The following is a 20,704-nucleotide window of genomic DNA, read 5'->3' on the forward strand; positions in this document are numbered from 1 at the left end:
TATAGACTTGCTTGTAGAGAAAGCAAGGTTGAATGGATTATACCAATGCTTCACTCATTTGAACCGTGTAGGAGAGATGACCAGGCTAAAATAATAGAAAAGTCTGAATTATAGAATTTTAAAAATGCAGTTTCATTACTTTCAGGTGTATTTATGGGAACTTGAAAATGTAAGTCTGGGGACCACTTAATTTATTAAGGAAATAATTTTACATAAAATGATTACTTTCAGAATGCTTGAAAGTTAATTTCCTAAACGCTTAACTTTTCCTCTGATAGCTTTGTATCAGCATAAATTTGCTTCACAAATCCTTGTTTCATAGATAAATAAACTTCAATGTAGCTTTTATTCTGATTATAATGAATTCTACTTTAATGGGCTCTGAATTTATTACATCTTACTATAATTTAAAAACCTTTTATAGGCCAATTTTGATGATCTGTGGAGGAAATTCGTTACATATTCATCTGGTGAACAACTTTTTGGGTTGCCTGTGACTGACTATGAGGTTTTACACAAAATTAGGTAAGTTTAGAAATTGAACAAGTTTATTATAAATAATTAACTGTCCGTTAGAAGAATCATGTCATCATTAAATCCTTCATCATGCAGAGAAGAGTCTGGCTTGGAAACTCCTAAATAGTTCCCTCATTCCTGGCTATTCCTGACTCATTGGATGCACAGTCTCCATATACAAAATAAATGTTCTAGGGGAGTAGAAAATACATGGCAAAAATTCTGGGCGTTAATGGCCTATATTTAGCCTGTGCTTTATTTTTTTTCTTTTCGTGATTTTGAATAGTGTCAATAATTGTACAGAAGCACTGCAACTTCGGATAACTTTTGTTTACTTAGAGGAATAGCCGTGCTCGGCTCTTGCTTCCTTACTGCATTTATGCTAAGTGCTTTTCCCTATTGGGTAGGCATAGAATTCATTGAGATTGAAGGCCAAGGAACTTAATTGATTTTAAAGAGTAACAGTTGCTTTTAAACAGTGGCTCTAGGATTTCACCAAGTATATTTTGGTAGAATGTTAAATATAACTTTCTTCAAAGGCAAAATTAAAACAGTGGTATTAGCTTATTAGGATCTTGGCTTTAGAACTTTATGTTGACTTGTTTCAAAATCCCAGCATGAAAATGTCATGGCACGAAGTACCTAAAATTGTCTGAAGAGAAATGAATTCCTCAGCCATTTAGGGGAGATGGTTTGTATTTTTTTTTTCTAAAAATAGGCATTTGCTAAGCTTAACCCAATTACTAATTGTGTTAGAATTGCCGATGTCTGGTCCTTTCCCCTGACATTCAATCAGAATCTCTGGGATGGGATCCTAGCAATTCTGCATTTTTATAAACTCTCTAATTAATTCTTTTGCACACCCAGTCTGAGAATCAGTGTTTTATTTTGACCTGGGGGATTCTAGGAAAACTAATCTTTCTCATTTACCTTCTGGACCAATGGACCCTTTTAATTTTTTATGTTTTTAAGTAATTATGAATACTTTTCAGAAGTAAGAATAAAGGAATGGTGAAAAGCACTTTTATTAGGAAATTTAATGAGAATTTAAGCAGAGAAAAGCCAAACTTTTACTCCATAATGTCCTGGTTTAGAGACGTATGTACACGAAATGGAGACCAACTTTTGAATGCAGCTCATCAGCTGTCATGTATGAACCTGGAGCATATCCATCCTGTAAACAGTGACCCCAGGTTTCGAATCCATCTTCAATAACTTCTAGCTTCTCATTACTTATGTTTTTTCTTGCACTTGCATTGTTAAAACTCAAAACTGTTGAAAACTCAGTCATAATTTTGTTCACCATCTTTTTTGCACTATAAATACAAAAATCTTTACTTTTAACTTTGAATGATCAGTTAACTTTTCATTTCTGCATCATCTATTTCCTTTGAATACATATCTCCTTTCAACATTTTTCTTCTTGTGGAATATATCAAATAAAATTTATGTAAACACATAAATAATGAAAGAACACTGTCACTTACCTTTTTCACAAAATGGGATGCTCTAGGTTCTTGTTGCAAAATACTGTGTGATACAGCCCTTGCCCCTATTGAAATATATCTTTCACTCATACATTATTGAATTTAAAAAAATCCATCTAGGTTATCATGTAAAGACACAAAAGTCTGAGATTTCACTTACACAATCAGTTTCACTATCAAAATTAGAGTCTAGAGCATTGCTTTCTGTCTCTTTTCTGTTTAATACTTGGGAAGCACCTTCCTTTGTCAATTTTATTCTTTTGCTGTTTTTAGATAGAAAATGAAAAGTACTGAATTCTTAACTGTATTAAGTGAAAGTTAAATAAACAAAAATCAAAAGACTACAAAAATGGTGTCTCCAGAGTTCTTTTTTATACTTTCTTGAAAGATGATGCAGTGTTTTAGCAACACAATTAGAAATTTGAAGGACGATGCAGTAGTGATTATTTTTTCACTGTTGCATCATCTCTTTATAAGAGATTTCATCATTCATTTTTCTTATTATTTTAGTCATTTTTAGTTTAATTGGGAATAATCAGTGATTAATAATGAAATAATTTCTAGGATGATGAATTAGAAAAATGAAACAAGAACTGAAAAAAAATAGCTAAGATTCCAGAATGTATCTTAGATTTATAAAAAGGTCCTGTGCACCTTGGTAATTGCAAGAGTAAAAAATTAATAAACAGAAACCTCAATTAAATAGAGTCAGGAGACAAGAAGGGGGAGCTTTCATGCTCTGCAACATTAGCAGAGCCCAACAAGAGGAAAGACTCCTCTTCCTTCCTGGCAACAACTCAGCCAATGAAAACCCATGGACTCTGTTTACTCTAGCCCTCCAACTTCCTATTCTCCTTCCCTTGCCATTTGGGGACTTGCACATGGCTCACCATGGTTGCAGACCCAGAATTGCAATTTTCTACTGATCCTGAGTAACACATTTTTTCTGGAGAAATAACTGGCAGTCTATTTGTTTTAGGTCAACACAAGATAGAATGAGTTTTACTCCATCAAAAATATAAGCAAATTTATCTTTGGTTGCTGATTATCTATAATAAATAATAAACATAACTCTCAATCCTTACAAAAAATTAGAACTACTCAAGAAATAAAATAAAAAAACTAAAATTGGATTCAGTGGACCCTCATGGTATGCTAAGGGTTGAGGAATTCCTGGGAGAATCCACAAACTCTGTTGAGTGGTCAATTTTTGGTGTTTTACACACTGAAGAAATTTTCCTTTACTTGGACCCAGAATCCCTCCTTTTATTCTTGTTTTGGATATAACTCCATCTGAGCACATGAGGGAAAGCTTTTGATAGGAAAGTGATGTTTAAAGTCAGACTTAAAAGGCAGACATAATCATAAAAATCTAGCTTGCGTTTGAAAGAAAAAAGTCAAATAAAACCTTAGCCTTATCTTTGATCACGTTAACAAATTTTGGTCAGATTGTTTGCAATGATTGGTATGGTTGTAATAATCAAACCATTTGTTAATGTCATGTCATAGTATAATTTGGAATATTTGAAAGATATAAACTTTAATTGATGGAGCTTTTAATAAAGTCTTTGTTTGGAAACCGACAGGAGTGTATGCGTGTTGGTGTACATAAGATATGATACACATAATATGTGAAATAATTTGATTAGACGAATTCTTCCTATCCAATAATGGAATTTATTTTTTAAATATATGTTATGTAATGACTTAATTATTTGGTTTCCAGAAAGGAACTCAACTTGCTGCAGAAGCTGTATGGACTATATGATACTGTAATGGGCAATATTAGTGGTTATTATGAAATACTCTGGGGAGATGTAGACATTGAAAAAATTAATGCAGAACTGCAGGAGTTTCAAAACAGGTGAGTTTCAATTGAATTAAACTTAACTGTTTATAGTGCCTATCTTAGGATCCCATAGGTATTTCACAAATGAATTTATCCTCTGATATATTGCTGTATATTCATAACACCTTCTTCAAAGAAATGTGTACATGAAATAATTTTTTCTTTTTTTTTCTGAAAGATGTCATAAACTGCCAAAAGGACTTAAAGATTGGCAAGCTTTTTTGGATCTGAAGAAAAGAATTGATGATTTCAGTGAGTCATGTCCTCTACTAGAAATGATGACCAATAAGGCAATGAAACAGAGACACTGGGATCGACTCTCTGAGTTAACTGGAACCGCATTTGATGTGGAATTGGATTCTTTTTGTCTTAGAAATATTATGGAAGCACCACTCCTTAAAAATAAGGATGACATTGAGGTACATAAGATTATAAGGTCTTACAAATGATCTATTAAAGAATCTTTCCTTTTTCTTTTCTGAAAACTGTACAAATAAACATGTTATTCGAGGATGTATTGATTGCCCTATATAATGCACTCTCAAAACTTGAAATGATCCTGAACATTCCTTGATTTTGCAAAATAATGCTGTAACTCAAGGAAATAATATGATTATTTGAAATATTTTAGTTTTGGAGCTCCTCAGTTTATCCTCCTTGTCCCTTAACTAAACCGCCATTTAAAAAATTCTGTTTATTTCTGTATTGTGCTCTTGGTGAATTTCTCAGGACATTTTTCAAACTTCTAATTCTATGCTTTTTTACTATTAGTCTATTAAATATTTTAAATTATTATATCTTTCCTTTTTAAGATTTTTAATTGGTTCTTTTCCTTTTTCTATGCTTAGTGTTTGCATCAAATCCTTTCTTTTAAATGAGGTATAATCTATACCACATTAGTTTCAGGTGTACAACGTAATGACTCAATATATGTATACATTGTGAAATGATCACTAAAATATGTCTAATTAACATCCATCACCACATATAGTTACAGTTTTTTTCCTATGATGAGAAATTTTAGGATCTACTCTCGTAGCAGCTTTTAAATACAATACAGTATTATTAACTATAGTCACTATGCTATACATTTCATCCCAAGAACTTATTCATTTTATAACTGGATGTTTGTACTCCTTAATCACCTTCACCCATTTTACCCACTCTGTTTGGCAATGACCAATCTGTTCTATATATCTGTGTTTCTGGTGTTCTGTTTTTGTTTAGATTCTGCATATAAATGAGATCATATGGTATTTGTCTTTTTCTGTCTGACTCATTTCACTTAGCATAGTGCCCTCAAAGTCCATTCATCCATGTTGTCACAAATGGCAGGATTTCCTTCTTTTTACATCTACATAACATTCCATTTTATATAAATATACCACATTTTCTTTATCCATTCACCCATTGATGAATACTTAGGTTGTTTTCACATCTTAGCTCTTGCAAATAAGGCTACAATGAACATGGGTATGTATATATCTTTTCAAGTTAGCATTTTTGTTTTCTTCAGATAAGTATCCAGAAGTGGAATTACTAGGTCACATGGTAGTTTTATTTTTAATTTTTTGAGGATCCTCCATACTGTCTTCCATAGTGGCTGCACCAATTTACATTTCCATGGAAGGGTTCCTTTTTCTCCACATCCTCACCAACACTAAGTTTTGTCTTTGTGATGATAGGTATTCCAACAGACGTGAGGTGGTATTTAATTGTGGTTTTGATTTGCATTTCCCTGGTGATAAGTGATGTTGAGCACCTTTTCATATACCTGTTGGCTATTTGTATGTCTTTTTTTGGAAAAATGCCTATTCAGATTCTCTGCTCATTTTAAAATCAAATCGGTCGTTTTTGCTATTGAGTTGTAAGAGTTCTTTATATATAGTAGATATTAACCCCTTATCAGAGTTGTGATTTGAAAATATTTTCTCCTGTTTAGTAGGTTACCTTTTCATTTTGTATATGGTTTCCTTTGCTGTAAGAAGCTTTTTAGTTTGATGCTGTCCCACTTGTTTATTTTTGCTTTTGTTACCTTGGCTTTTGGTGTCAAGCCCAAAAATCTCGTTGCCAAGACTGATTTCAAGGAACTTACCAACTCTGTTGTCTTCCGGGAGTTTTATGGTTTCAGGTCTTATGTTCAAGTCTTTAGTCCATTTTGAGTTAATTTTTTGTATGGTATAAGATAGTGGTCCAGTTTCATTCTTTTGCATGTGGTTATCCAGTTTTCCCAGCATCATATGTTGAAGAGACTGTCCTTCCCTCATTGTATATTCCCAGCTCCTTTCTCATGAATTAAGTAAATACATATGTGGGTTTATTCTGTTTCATTGTCTCCGTTTTTATGCCAATACCATACATTTTTGATTACTATAACTTTGATATAGTTTGAAATCAGGAAGCATTATGCCTCCGGCTTTGTTCCTTTTTCTCAAGATTTCTTTGGCTCTATGAGGTCTTTTGTGATTTCATAAAATTTTTAGGAGTTTTAGTTCTATTTCTTGAAAAATGCCATTGGAATTTTGATAGGTATTGCTTTGAAACTGTAGATTGCTTTGGGTAATGTAGACATTTTAATGATATTAATTCTTGCAACCCATGAACATGGACTATCTTTCCATTTACTTGTGCCTTCTTCAGTCTATTTCATCAATGTATCATAGTTTTCAGTGTACAGGTCTTTTACCTTTTTGTTAAATTTATTCCTAGGTATTTTATTCTTTTTGGTGCAATTGTAAATGGGATAGTTTTCTTAATTTCTCTTTCTGGTAGTTCATTATTAGTGCATAAAAATGCAACTGATTTTTGGGGCTTCCCTGGTGGCGCAGTGGTTGAGAGTCCGCCTGCCGATGCAGGGGACACGGGTTCGTGCCCCGGTCCGGGAAGATCCCACATGCCGCAGAGCGGCTGGGCCCGTGAACCGTGGCCGCTGAGCCTGCGCATCCGGAGCCTGTGCTCCGCAACGGGAGAGGCCACAACAGTGAGAGGCCCACGTACCGCAAAAAAAAAAAAAAAAAAAAGCAACTGATATTTGTATATTGATTTTATATCCTGAAACTTTACTGAATTATTAGTTCTAACGGTTTTGGGTTGCATCTTTAGGGTTTTCTATATGTAATATCATGTCATCTGCCAATACGGACAGTTTTACTTCTTCCTTTCCAATTGGATGCCTTTTATTTCTTTCTTGCCTAATTGCTCTGGTTAGGTCTTTAGATACCATGTTGAATAAAGGTGGTGAGAGTGGGCATCCTTGTCTTGTTCCTGATCTTGAGGAAAAGCTTTCAGCTTTTCACCATTGAGTATGATGTTAGCCGTAGGTTTGTCAGATATGACCTTTACTATGTTGAGGTATGTTTCTTCTACATCTGCTTTGTTGAGAGGTTTTATCATGAGTGGATGTTGAATTTTGTCAAAAGCTTTTTCTGCATCTATTGAGATGATCATATGATTTTTATGCTTCATTGTGTTAATGTGGTACATCACATTGATTAGTTTGTGGATATTGAACTATACTTGCATTCATGGAATAAATCGCACTTGATCATGGTGTATGATTTTAATGTATTGTTGAATTCAGCTTGCTAATATTTTGTTGAGAATCTTTGCATCTATGTTCATCAGGGATACTGACCTGTAATTTTCTTTTCTTGTGGTGTCCTTGTCTGGTTTTAGTATGAGGATAATGCTGGCCTCATAAAATAAGAAGTGTTCTCTCTCTTTTTTTGGAAGAGTTTGAGGAGACTGGTAGTAATTCTTCTTTAAATGTTTGGTAGAATTCACCAGTGAAGCCATCTGATCCTGGTCTTTTGTTTTGGGGGGAGGTTTTTGGTTACTGATTCAATCTCCTTACTACTAATCAGTCTGTTCAGATTTTCTGTTTTTTCATAATTCAGTCTTGGTGGGTAGCATGTTTCTAGGAACTTATTCATTTCTTCTAGATTGTCAAATTCGTGTGTGTATAATTGATCATAGTAGTCTTTTATGATCCTTCGTATTTGTATGGTATCAATTGTAATGCCTCCTCTTTGGTTTCTGATTTTATTTAGTTGAGTTCTCCCTCACTTTTTCTTGGTGAGTCTGGCTAAAGTTTTGTCTGTTTTATCTTTTAAAATACCACCTCTTAGTTTCCTTGATCTTTTCTATTGTCTTTTTAGTCTGTACTCCATCTATTTCCACTCTGGTCTTTGTTATTTCCTTCCATCTACTAACTTTGGGCTTTGTTTGTTCTTCTTTTTCTAATTCTTTGAAGTGTAAAGTTAGGTTGTTTATTTGAGATCCCTCTTATTTTTTTAATGTAGGGTTTATCTTTATGAACTTCCTTTTTAGAACTGCTCTTGCTGCATCCCTTTAAGTTTTGGTATGCTGTATTTCCATTTTTATCTGTCCCAAGGTATTTTTTGATTTCTCTTTTGATTTCTTGTTTGAACCATTGGCTGTTCGATATGAACAACTCTTTGGTTGTTTATAACCAAATATGTGGTTAATCTTTACATATTTGTGAATATGTCAGTTTTCTTCTTGTAATTGATTTCTAGTTTCATACCACTGTGGTCAGAAAAGATACTTGACGTGACTTCAGTTTTCTTAAATTTATTAGCACTTGTTTTGTGGCCTAACATGCTCTGTCTGGAGAATGCTTAATGTGCACTTGAGAAGAATATGTATTCTGTTGCATTTCAATGGACTGTTTTGTATATGTCTGTTAAGCTCATCAGATCTAACTTGTTTAAGGCCAATGTTTCCATATTGATTTTCTGTCTGGGTGATCTATCCATTGATGAAAGTGGGGCATTAAAATCCCCTACTGTTATTACATTGCTACCTATTTCTTCCTTTAGGTCTGTTAATATTTGTTTTATATATTTGAGTTCTCCTATGTTGGGTGCATAAATGTTTACAAACGTTATACAAACGTTTACAAATGTATACAAACGTTATAGCCTCTTCTTGGATTGACCTTTTATTGTTACATAATGATCTTCTTTGTCTCTTATTGTAGTTTTTGTCTTAAAGTCTGTTTTGTCTGATATAAGTATAGTTACTCCAGCTTTCTTTTGGTTTCCATTTGTGTGGTATATCCCTTGCCATCCCTTCCCTTTCAGTCTATGTGTGCCCTACACATCTGAAGTGAGTCCCTTGTAGGCAGCAGATAGATGAGTCATGCTTTTTATCCATTTAGCCACTCTCTGTCTTTTGATTGGACAATTTAGTCAATTTACATACACAATAATTATTATAGTTATGTACTTGTCATTTTGCTAATTGTTTTCTGGCTGTTTGTAATTCCTTTGTTTCTTTCTTCTTCTCTTGTGCTCTTCCTTTGTTATTTGATGATTTTTCCGTAGTGGTATGCTTAGACCCCTTTCTATTCATCTTTTGGGTATCTACTATCTACTATAGGTGTTTGCTTTGTGGTTACCATAAGGCTTACATAAAAAAATTTATATTTATAACAGTTTATTTTTTAAAATATATATTTATTTATTTGGCTGCATTGGGTCTTCGTTGCTGTGCGTGGGCTTTCTCTAGTTGCGGCGAGCGGGGGCTACTCTTCATTGTGGTGCGCGAGCTTCTCATTGTGGTGACTTCTCTTGTTGTCGAGCACGGGCTCTAGATCGCAGGCTCAGTAGTTGTGGTGCACGGGCTTAGTTGCTCTGCAGCAGGTGGGATCTTCCCGGACCAGGAATAGAACCCGTGTCCCCTGCATTGGCAGGTGGATTCTTAACCACTGTGCCACAAGGGAAGTTCCTATAACAGTCTCTTTTAAGTTGCTAAGTACTGAAGTTGGAATGCATTCTAAAGCTCTACATTTTTACTCCCCCCACCACAGTTTGTTTTTGGTGTCACAGTTTACATCTTTTTATCTTATGTATCCATTAACAAATTACTCTAGTTTTAGTTATGTTTACTAATTTGGTCTTTTAACCTTCACACTAGATTTATAAGTGATGAACCCACCACGTTTTACAACATTAGACTATTCTTTTTTTTTTTCTTAACATCTTTATTGGAGTATAATTGCTTTACAATGGTGTGTTAGTTTCTGCTATATAACAAAGTGAATCAGCTATACATATACATATATCCCCATATCTACTCCCTCTTGCATCTCCCTCCCCCACTCCCTATCTCACCCCTCTAGGTGGTCACAGAGCACTGAGCTGATCTTCCTGTCCTGTGCGGCTGCTTCCCACTAGCTATCTATTTTACATTTGGTAGTGTATATTTAAGTCCATGCCACTCTCTCACTTCGTCCCAGCTTACCCTTCCCCCTCCTCGTGTCCTCAAGTCCATTCTCTACGTCTGCGTCTTTATTCCTGTCCTGCCCCAGGGTTCTTCAGAACCATTTATTTTTTTAGATTCTATATATATGTGTTAGCATATGGCATTTGTTTTTCTCTTTCTGACTTACTTCCCTCTGTATGACAGACTCTAGTTCATAGTTCACTACAAATAGTTCAATTTCATTTCTTTTTATGGCTGAGTAGTATTCCATTGTATATATGTGCCACATCTTCTTTATCCATTCATCTGTCGATGGACACTTAGGTTGCCTCCGTGTCCTGGCTATTGTAAATAGAGCTGCAATGAACATTGTGGTACATGACTCTTTTTGAAGTATGGTTTTCTCAGGATATATGCCCAGTAGTGGGATTGCTGGGTTGTATGGTAGTTCTATTTTTAGTTTTGTAAGGAACCTCCATACTGTTCTCTATAGTGGCTGTATCAATTTACATTCCCACCAACAGTGCAGGAGGGTTCCCTTTTCTCCACACCCTCTCCAGCATTTATTGTTTCTAGATTTTTTGACGATGGCCATTCTGACTGGTATGAGGTGATACCTCATGGGAGTTTTGATTTGCATTTCTCTAATGATTAGTGACATTGAGCATTCTTTCATGTGTTTGTTGGCAGTCTGTATATCTTCTTTAGAGAAATGTCTATTTAGGTCCTCTGCGCATTTTTGGATTGGGTTGTTTGTTTTTTTGATACTGAGCTGCATGAGCTACTTATATATTTTGGAGATTAATCCTTTGTCAGTTACTTCATTTGCAAATATTTTCTCCCGTTCTGAGGGTTGTCTTTTCGTCTTGTTTATGGTTTCCTTTGCCATGCAAAAGCTTTTAAGTTTCATTAGGTCCCATTTATTTATTTTTGTTTTTCTTTTCATTTCTCTAGGAGGTGGGTCAAAAAGGATCTTGCTGTGACTTATGTCATAGAGTGTTCTGCCTATGTTTTCCTCTAGGAGTTTTAGGGTGTCTGACCTTATATTTAGGTCTTTAATCCATTCTAGTTTATTTTTGTGTATGGTGTTAGGGAGTGTTCTAATTTAATTCTTTTACATGTAGCTTTCCAGGTTTCCCAGCACCACTTAGTGAAGAGCCTGTCTTTTCTCCACTGTATATCCTTGCCTCCTTTGTTAAAGATAAGGTGACAGTAGGTGCGTGGGTTTATCTCTGGGTTTTCTATCCTTTTCCATTGATCTATATTTCTTTTTTTGTTTGTTCGTTTTGTTTTTGTTTTTTTTGCGTTATGCGGGCCTCTCACTATTGTGGCCTCTCCCGTTGCAGAGCACAGGCTCCAGATGTGCAGGCTCAGCGGCCATGGCTCACAGGCCCAGCCACTCCACGGCATGTGGGATCCTCCCGGACTGGGTGTGAACCCGTATCCCCTGCATCGGCAGGTGGACTCTCAACCACTGCGCCACCAGGGAAGCCCTATATTTCTATTTTTGTGCCAGTACCATACTGTCTTGATTACTGTAGCTTTGTAGTATAGTCTGAAGTCAAAGAACCTGAATCCTCCAGCTCCGTTCTTCTTTCTCAAGATTGCTTTGGCTATTCGGGGTCTTTTGTGTTTCCCTACAAATTGTGCAATTTTTTTGTTCTAGTTCTGTGAAAAATGCCATTGGTAGTTTGATAGAGATTGCATTGAATCTGTAGATTGCTTTGGGTAGTATAGTCATTTTCACAATGTTGATTCTTCCAATTCAAGTACATGGTATATCTCTCCATCTGTTTGTATCATCTTTAATTTCTTTCATCAGTGTCTTACAGTTTTCTGCATACAGGTCTTTGGTCTCCTTAGGTAGGTTTATTCCTAGGTATTTTATTCTTTTGTTTGCAGTGGTAAATGGGAATGTTTCCTTAAATTCTCTTTCAGGTTTTTCATCATTAGTATTTAGGAATGCAAGATTTCTGTGCATTAATTTTGTATCATGCTACATTACCAACTTTATTGGTTAGTTCTAGTAGTTTTCTGGTAGCATCTTTAGGATACTCTATGTATAGTATCATGTCATCTGCAAACAGTGACAGCTTTCCTTCTTCTTATCCGATTTGGATTCCTTTTATTTCTTTTTCTTCTCTGATTGCTGTGGCTAAAACTTCTAAAACTATGTTGAATAAGAGTGGTGAGAGTGGGCAACCTTGTCTTGTTCCTGATCTTAGTGGAAATGGTTTCAGTTTTTCACCATTGAGAATGATGTTGGCTGTGGGTTTGTCATATATGGCCTTTATTATGTTGAGGTAAGTTTCCTCTATGCCTACTTAATGGAGGGTTTTTATCATAAATAGGTGTTGAATTTTGTTGCAAGCTTTTTCTGCATCTAATGTGATGATATATGGTTGTTATCCTTCAGTTTGTTAATATGGTGTATCACATTGATTGATCTGTGTATACTGAAGAATCCTTGCATTCCTGGGATAAACCCCACTTGATCATGGTGTATGATCCTTTTAATGTGCTGTTGGATTCTGTTTGCTAGCATTTTGTTGGGGATTTTTGCATCTATGTTCATCAGTGATATTAGCCTGTAGTTTTCTTTCTTTGTGACATCTTTGTCTGGTTTTTCATCAGGGTGATGGTGGTCTCATAGAATGAGTTTGCGAGTGTTTCTCCCCTCCCTCTGCTATATTTTGGAAGAGTTTGAGAAGGATAGATGTTAGCTCTTCTCTAAATGTTTGATAGAATTTGTCGTGAAGCCGTCTGGGCCTGGGCTTTTGTTGTTGGAATATTTTTAATCACAGTCTCAATTTCACTGCTTGTGATTGGTCTGTTGATATTTTCTATTTCTTCCTGGTTCAGGCTCAGAAGGTTGTGCATTTCTAAGAATTTGTCCATTTCTTCCAGGTTGTCCATTTTATTGGCATAGAGTTGCTTGTAGTAATCTCTCATAATCCTTTGTATTTCTGCAGTGTCAGTTGTTATTTCTCTGTTTATTTCTAATTCTACTGATTTGCATCTTCTCCTTTTTTTTCTTGATGAGTCTGGCTAATTAATGGTTTATCAATTTTGTTTATCTTCTCAAAGAACCAGCTTTTGGTTTTATTGATGTATGCTATTGTTTCCTTCATTTCTCTTTTGTTTATTTCTGATCTGATGTTTATGATTTCTTTCCTTCTGCTAGCTTTGGGGTTTTTTTGTGCTTCTATCTGTAATTGCTTTAGGTGTAAGGTTAGGTTGTTTATTTGAAATGTTTCTTGTTTCTTGAGGTAGGATTGTATTGCTATAAATTTCCCTCTTAGAACTGATTTTGCTGCATCCCATAGGTTTTGGGTTGTCGTGTTATCATTGTCATTTGTTTCTAGGTATTTTTTGATTTCCTCTTTGATTCTCAGTGATCTCTTGGTTATTAAGTAGTGTATTGTTTAGCCTCCCTGTGTTTGTATTTTTTAGAGATATTTTTCCTGTAATTGATATCTAGTCTCATAGTGTTGTGGCCAGAAAAGATACTTGATACGATTTCAATTTTCTTAAATTTACCAAGGCTTGATTTGTGACCCAAGATATGATCTATCCTGGAGAATGTTCCATGAGCACTTGAGAAGAAAGTGTCTTCTGTTCTTTTTGGATGGAATGTCTTATAAATATCAATTAAGTCCATCTTGTTTAATGTATGATTTAAAGCTTGTGTTTCCTTATTTATTTTCATTTTGGATGATCTGTCCATTGGTGAGAGTGGGGTGTATGATTGTGTTACTGTCGATTTCCCCTTTTATGGCAGTTAGCATTTGCCTCATGTATTGAGGTGCTCCTGTGTTTGGTGTGTTAATATTTACAATTGTTATATCTTCTTCTTGGATTGGTCTGTTGATCATTATGTAGTGTCCTTCTGTGTGTCTTGCAATAGTCTTTATTTTAAAGTCTATTTTTTCTGATATGAGAATTGCTACTCCAGCTTTCTTTCGATTTCCCTTTGCATGGAATATCTTTTTCCATCCCCTCACTTTCAGTCTGTATGTGTCCCTAGGTCTGAAGTGGGTCTCTTGTAGAACAGCATATATATGGGTCTTGTTTTTGTATCCATTCAACCAGTCTGTGTCTTTTGGTTGGATCATTGAATCCATTTACATTTAAGGTAATTATCAAAATGTATGTTCCTATTACCATTTCCTTAATTGTTTTGGGTTTTTTATTGTAGGTCTTTTCCATCTCTTGTGTTTCCTGCCTAGAGTAGTTCCTTTAGCATTTGTTGTAAAGCTGGTTTGGTGGTGTTGAGTTCTCTTAGCTTTTGCTTTTTTCTAAAGGCTTTAATTTCTTCATTGAATCTGAATGAGATCCTTGCTGAGTAGAGTAATCTTGGTTGTAGGTTTTTCCCTTTCATCACTTTAAATATGTCCTGCCACTCCCTTCTGGCTTGCAGAGTTTCTCCTGAAAGATCAGCTGTTAACCTTATGGGGATTCCCTTGTATGTTATTTGTTGCTTTTCTCTTGCTGCTTTTAATATTTTTTCTTTGTGTTTAATTTTTGATAGTTTGATTAATATGTGTCTTGGCGTGTTTCTCCTTGGATTTATCCTGTATGGGACTCTCTGTGCTTCCTGGATTTGATTGACTATTTCCTTTCCCATATTAGGGAAGTTTTCAACTATAATCTCTTCAAATATTTTCTCAGTCCCTTTCTTTTTCTCTTCTTCTCTGGGACCCCTATAATTCGAATGTTGGTGCATTTAATGTTGTCCCAGAGATCTCTGAGACTGTGCTCAATTGTTTTTCATTCTTTTTTCTTTATTCTCCTCTGCAGTAGTTATTTCCACTATTTTATCTTCCAGGTCACTTATCCATTCTCTGCCTCAGTTATTCTGCTATTGATTCCTTCTAGAGAATTTTTAGTTTCAGTAATTGTGTTGTTCATCATTGTTTGTTTGCTCTTTAGTTCTTCTAGGTCCTTGTTGAAAGTTTTTTGTAGTTTCTGCATTCTTTTTCCAAGATTTGGATCATCTTTACTATCATTACTCTGAATTCTTTTTTAGGTAGACTGCCTATTTCCTCTTCATTTGTTTGGTCTGGTGTGTTTTTACCCTGCTCCTTCATCTGCTGTGTGTTTTTCTGTCTTCTCATTTTGCTTAACTTACCGTGTTTGGGGGTCTCCTTTTCACAGGCTGCAGGTTCGTAGTTCCCATTTGTTTGGTGTCTGCCCCCAGTGACTAAGCTTAGTTCAGTGGCTTGTGTAGGTTCCCTGGTGGAGGGGACTAGTGCTTGTGTTCTCGTGGATGAGGCTGGATCTTGTCTTTCTGGTGGCCAGCACCACATCTGGTGGTGTGTTTTGGGGTGTCTGTGACCTTACTATGATTTAGGCAGCCTCTCTGCTAATGGGTAGGGTTGCGTTCCTGTCTTGCTAGTTGTTTGGCATAGGGTGTCCAAAACTGTAGCTTGCTGGTCATTGAGTGGAGCTGGGTCTTAGCGTTGAGATGGAGATCTCTGGGAGAGCTTTCACCATTTGATATCATGTGGAGCTGGGAAGTCTCTGGTGGACTAATGTCCTGAACTGGGGTCTCCCATCTCAGAGGCTCAGGCCTGGCACCCAGCCGGAGTACCAAGACCCTGTCAGCCACACAGCTTTTGTAGAATTTCTTCAGGGACTTCTGGTTGAGGCTTGGCTCCCAGTTGGAATAGTGCAGCTTGGAGGGTGCAGGCTTGCTTTTTCAATCAGCTTGGCAAACTCGCAGATTCACTCCTGCACACACTGGCTGCCCATTCCTGGAGCCTTCCAACCTGCCGGCCTGAGGCTAGACTATTCTGAACTTTACTATTTATTTCCCTTTACCAGTGAGAGTTATACTTTCATATATTTTCCTGTTACCAATTAGCATCCTTTCATTTTAGCCTAAAGAAGTCCCTTTAACATTTCTTGGAAGACTCATGTAGTGGTGATGAACTCCTTTAGGCTTTTGCTTGTCTGAAAAACTCTTGATCTCTCCTTCAGTTCTGAAGGACAACTTCACCATGTACAGTATTCTTGGTGGCAGGTTTTTTCTTTTAGCACTTTGAGTATATTGTGCCCCTCCCTTTTGTCCTGCAAAGTTCCTGCTGAAAAATCTGCTGATAGTCTCATGGGGTGCCCTTGTATGTAACAAGTTGTCTTTCTCTTGCTGTTTTTAAGATCTCTCCTTGTCTTTAACTTTTGACACTTTAATTACGTGTTTTGTTGTGAGTCTCTTTGGGTATATCTGCATGTTAAACAAATAGGCCTTTTTTTTTTCACAGAAGGACTAGGTGCTTTTTAGTCAGTTGTCTCTGTGCTGGGCCCTGGGTTGGTTGAGTACAAACAAGCCATTTAAGAACTGTTTCTCAGTTTACTATGGCCTTGTGGGTCTCATGGACATAAGCCCTGAATTTTGGGGTGCTCACCTCTCAGGTACAGGTCTTAAAAGTTGGGGTGCCTGATGTGGAGTTCAAATCATTTGCTCCTCAGGGAGAACCTCTGGTCTGTGGGTTCCTTCCCGATTGTGGGTCTCTGTGCCAGGAGTGGGGCTGAACATGAGATTCTGTCTCAGCTTCTCCTGCCAGTTTTGATGTGAGTTTTTCCTTGTTCACCTAATGTGTTAGAGTTGCTCAACTAGTTTTTGGGTTTCTTTGAGTTCCATATGTAGCTGTAGGTTTGGTGTGTCCATGGGAGGAGGTGAGTTCAGTATCGTCCTATGTCACCATCTTGATCTAGAACTTAGTTCTTTTTCTTTTGTGACCACCTGTTCTATTTTCATTTCTACATTTTTTCTGTCCTTTTTATAGATTCTTAGATTTATAGATTATTAAATCTACATATATTCTCAAGTATTTTATATATTCTCAAGCCTATAAATCTCAAATTTTTAGAGTTCTTCATTTATCTCTTTGAGCGTCCTAAACATAATTATTTTTAAATTTTTTATTATGGAAAATTTCAAAGAAAAGTAGGGATCCTCTTGCTTCCAAAATTATCACCTCATGGCCAATATAAGTTCATCTCTACCTCCCATACTCCAAGGCCCCCAGATTAACCATAATTAAAGATTATTTTTCAGATTGTTCTATAAAATTAATTTCACCTGGACTGAGTTTTTACTCTGATTGTTTTTTATGTTGGCTATCTCTCTGAGTATCGGATTCCTTTTCATGGGTTTTGCAATTTTTTTTTTCACTTTTTTTTTTCGGCTGCACCACGTGGCTTGCAAGATCTTAGTTCCCCAACCAGGGATTGAACCTGGGCCCTTGGCAGTGAAAGCGTGGAGTCCTAACCACAGGACTGCCAGAGAATTCCCAAGGGTTTTGCAATTTTTATTTTTTAGAGGACTCATTTTGAGTGGCAAGCTTTAAAAAATGTGGCTTTTATGATTTGTTAAAATTGTTTTTCTCCTTCTGCATTTTAGCCTTCCTTAGGAGTCTAGTGGTTTTGTGGCTTCTTCCTGCATCCCCCATCTCCTCAAGCCCAGAGCCAGCTGTTACAATAGTGGTTTACATCCCCTATTCTGCTGTGGTGGGGCAGACCCAGGCAGAGCTGACCTGTCTCAGGTCTTGGTTGTGGACCTGGATCTGTCACCCCATCCGCCACATCCCTAGGTTCATTTAATCTAGATGAACAGATTGCAGCTACACACAGCCTCCTTCCACAGTGGAGGGATCTAGACCATAGTCCTGATGGTCCCTTTCAGACAGGCCACTTTTAGTCTCCTCTGTCCTGCAGGTGCCAAGGAGTTGGCACCCACTGACCAGAGCCCTCAGGCCTGGGCTTCAGCTCCACCTCCTGGCTTGCATGTCTTTTTCACTTCTAGTTCATGGAGATGTTTACCTTGTTTTTAAGTCCTAATGTGTTTGTTTTTTACCTTCTCTTTTTGTGTTTTTTACATTATTCTATGTTTTTGGAGGCGAAAACTGCACCCCATGACCAGAAATATCCCCTAAATATATGGTTTTGAGTTTTCTGCCGCCTCCTTGCCTCTTTTCAGCAACATGCACGCCACAAGTTTTGTTTTCAAAGCATTTTTGTCCTATTTATAAATGCCATTCAGATACTACTGAGGGAAATAAAGAGTTTAAGAAACCTTTGGTGACCACCTCATTCTTATATAAGTAGATTTTTACACTTAAGAGTATAGCTATTCATAGGCTGTGCTTTGAAAACTTGATTTTGCAAGTCCAAGGAATTCTGGGATTCAGTTATTAACTATTCTTACCCCCAAACAGACTCTCAGTGTTGTCTACACTGGTATATTCTGTTTTCTTTACCCCATATGCCCTGCTGTTAGCCAAGCTGGATTCTTACTGTTACTTCATTCATGGCCTCTAAAGGAAGGCTTTTCCCTTCCTGTAAAATGTCTTCTCCCTCCTCCTTTTGGAATCCCACTTATTCTCAGATGCTCCCTCCTCAATGAAGCCTTTCCTCCTTGCTGCAGGCGAAAGTCATTTCTCCTCCTCAGAACTCACAACAGTTCACACCACTCTTATTACACTTACTACACACTAATTTGTAATATAACCATTTGTGGAAATTCCTTGAACCTTTATATTCCTTCCCCTCTCTGAGCTTCTGTGACTCTAAGTATGAAAATTAATTGAGGCATGTTGCAGAAAAGACCTTACTTTTATTTTCCTTTGTGAAACTTTCATATCAAAGATTCTCAGAAAAACAGAAAAACCCATTAAAAATAGAATTAACTTTTAATCAAGTGAGATATTCATATTTGGGCCAGAACAGGCAGGAATATAGCAATGTTTATATGTTACTTTAAAGAGTTCAAAAGAGTCTCATATATATTCTCATTTGCTTCTCATAGCAAGCTGCTGAGATAGAGCAGCTGTGATTATATCCATTTTGGCTGAAAAACACCAACTAAAAATATAAATAAGAACATGATGATTTAAGTTCCATTATCTCATGTAGGTGGTACAATAAAATAATTAGTAGTCAGAGTGTCAGAAGGTTCTGGTTTGAACTTGCAACACAATTATCTTGGGCCTTGGTTTTCTTGGCCGTAAAATAACCCAATGACTTCTAGGGCCAAGCTAAAACATTCTGATTTTAAATGCACTTAATTTGTAATTGAAAATGTCACGACATATTCTTTGATTTCCTTCTGAAGGATGTTTGCATATCTGCCATTAAGGAGAAGGATATTGAAGCCAAGCTGACTCAGGTGATTGAGAATTGGACCAACCAGAACCTGAGTTTTGCAGCATTTAAGGGAAAGGGAGAGCTGCTGCTCAAAGGAACTGAATCGGGAGAGATTATCACCTTGATGGAGGATAGTTTAATGGTCTTAGGTTCCTTACTAAGCAACAGGTAATTTTATAATTTTCAGGGGAGGGTTTTGATTTGGTATTTAGGGTTATATAATTTTAGATAAAAGCCCAGTTTTGTAGCTGTGGCACAACACAAGATTCTGACCTAAAGTGTTGACTCTTGTCTGTCCTTAAATGAACTACCTATTTTCCCTACTAATCATGGCCTACATCTCTTCTATGGTACTCACCTCTCCTTCCTGTGTTTCCTGATGGGCCCCATCATAATTATTCTCCCTCAGATTGGCAGCTTACCTCCTAAACATCTGGACTCCCCACGAAGATGACACCTTCATTTTATCTCCTTTCTCTTTTCATTCTCTGATTTTTCATCATTGCCCTCCTTGGCTAAACCTGCTCAAGTGTTTAACCAATAGCCCAGGAAAAGTATGCTGTCAACACATGAAGGAATATAATGAAGGGCTTGACACTTACACACTTGGAATTTTTATGGTGAAAAGTGGCCATATCTGTGCTGGGTCCACTGCAGCCTAAACGAGGCAACATGTCCATCACTGGACTACTGAACCGCTTGAAGGTGACTCTTATCTCAAGCGCAGCTTTAGGAAATGGGACCCAGATTAAGTACACTGTCTTGGCATTAGCAACCTCTAATCCCCTAGCTGACTATCCAGTAATTCTTAACTGGTCTTCACCCTAACACACCTAAGAAATATGTCACATTATCTCAGAGGTCATTAACAGAGGTCAGTGTCCATGGGGATTCTAATACCCTACCTCCAGGTTGGGACTGCTGTTTCATGAATGACATCCTGCATTACCTCTGGCTCAGAGGCAGTCTTGTATTTGGATAATGTACTAACTCACAAAGCTCCTAATTCTGGGTTGAAGTTGCTGGGGTTAAACTCCTAGGGTATGTCCTCTGCTTTCAGGGAATCTGAATAACCTGGCAAAGGTGACCATAGGCCATTCAGTGGTTCCTAGACTTCACAGGCTGCTACTTCCCCATGGTTCATTGCAAATTTTTCCATCTTGATTTCCTTAATGATGACCTCTTGAGGAAAGGCTGTAGATTCACCTGAACCTGGTGTGTAGCCCAAGAATTCAGGACTTGAAGGCTTTCTTAATTTCATTCTTAACTTGCATATAACCTGAATATTATAGTACTTATTTATGATACTAGTAAATTCAATGTTGAGGCCCTGCTAGAAGGAGTATAAGGATATCTAAGAAGTCACAACACTTCAGTAGATTCTCCTCCTAGAGAACTTTGCAGCATCAAGTGGATCCAGAAAACCTCTCCTAGAGCCAACCACAGACTGATCTCATAGAAGGCAGTACCAGCTGGA

At 36.8% G+C, this 20,704-nt stretch overlaps 1 protein-coding gene across 2 annotated transcripts in view; it reads left to right on the forward strand.

The window, feature by feature from the left end:
• Window positions 1–20,704, forward strand: part of DNAH8 (dynein axonemal heavy chain 8) — a 320,651-nt gene that overhangs the window by 98,167 nt on the left and 201,780 nt on the right. For both annotated transcript variants that reach the window (XM_049715770.1, XM_004267646.3), the window contains 4 exons: window positions 425–525; window positions 3,730–3,867; window positions 4,031–4,271; window positions 19,196–19,395. In XM_049715770.1, coding sequence (XP_049571727.1) covers window positions 425–525; window positions 3,730–3,867; window positions 4,031–4,271; window positions 19,196–19,395 — 680 coding nt within the window. The remainder of the gene's footprint in view (window positions 1–424; window positions 526–3,729; window positions 3,868–4,030; window positions 4,272–19,195; window positions 19,396–20,704) is intronic.

Source organism: Orcinus orca, chromosome 10 (assembly GCF_937001465.1).
Source record: "Orcinus orca chromosome 10, mOrcOrc1.1, whole genome shotgun sequence".
Lineage (NCBI taxonomy): Eukaryota > Metazoa > Chordata > Mammalia > Artiodactyla > Delphinidae > Orcinus > Orcinus orca.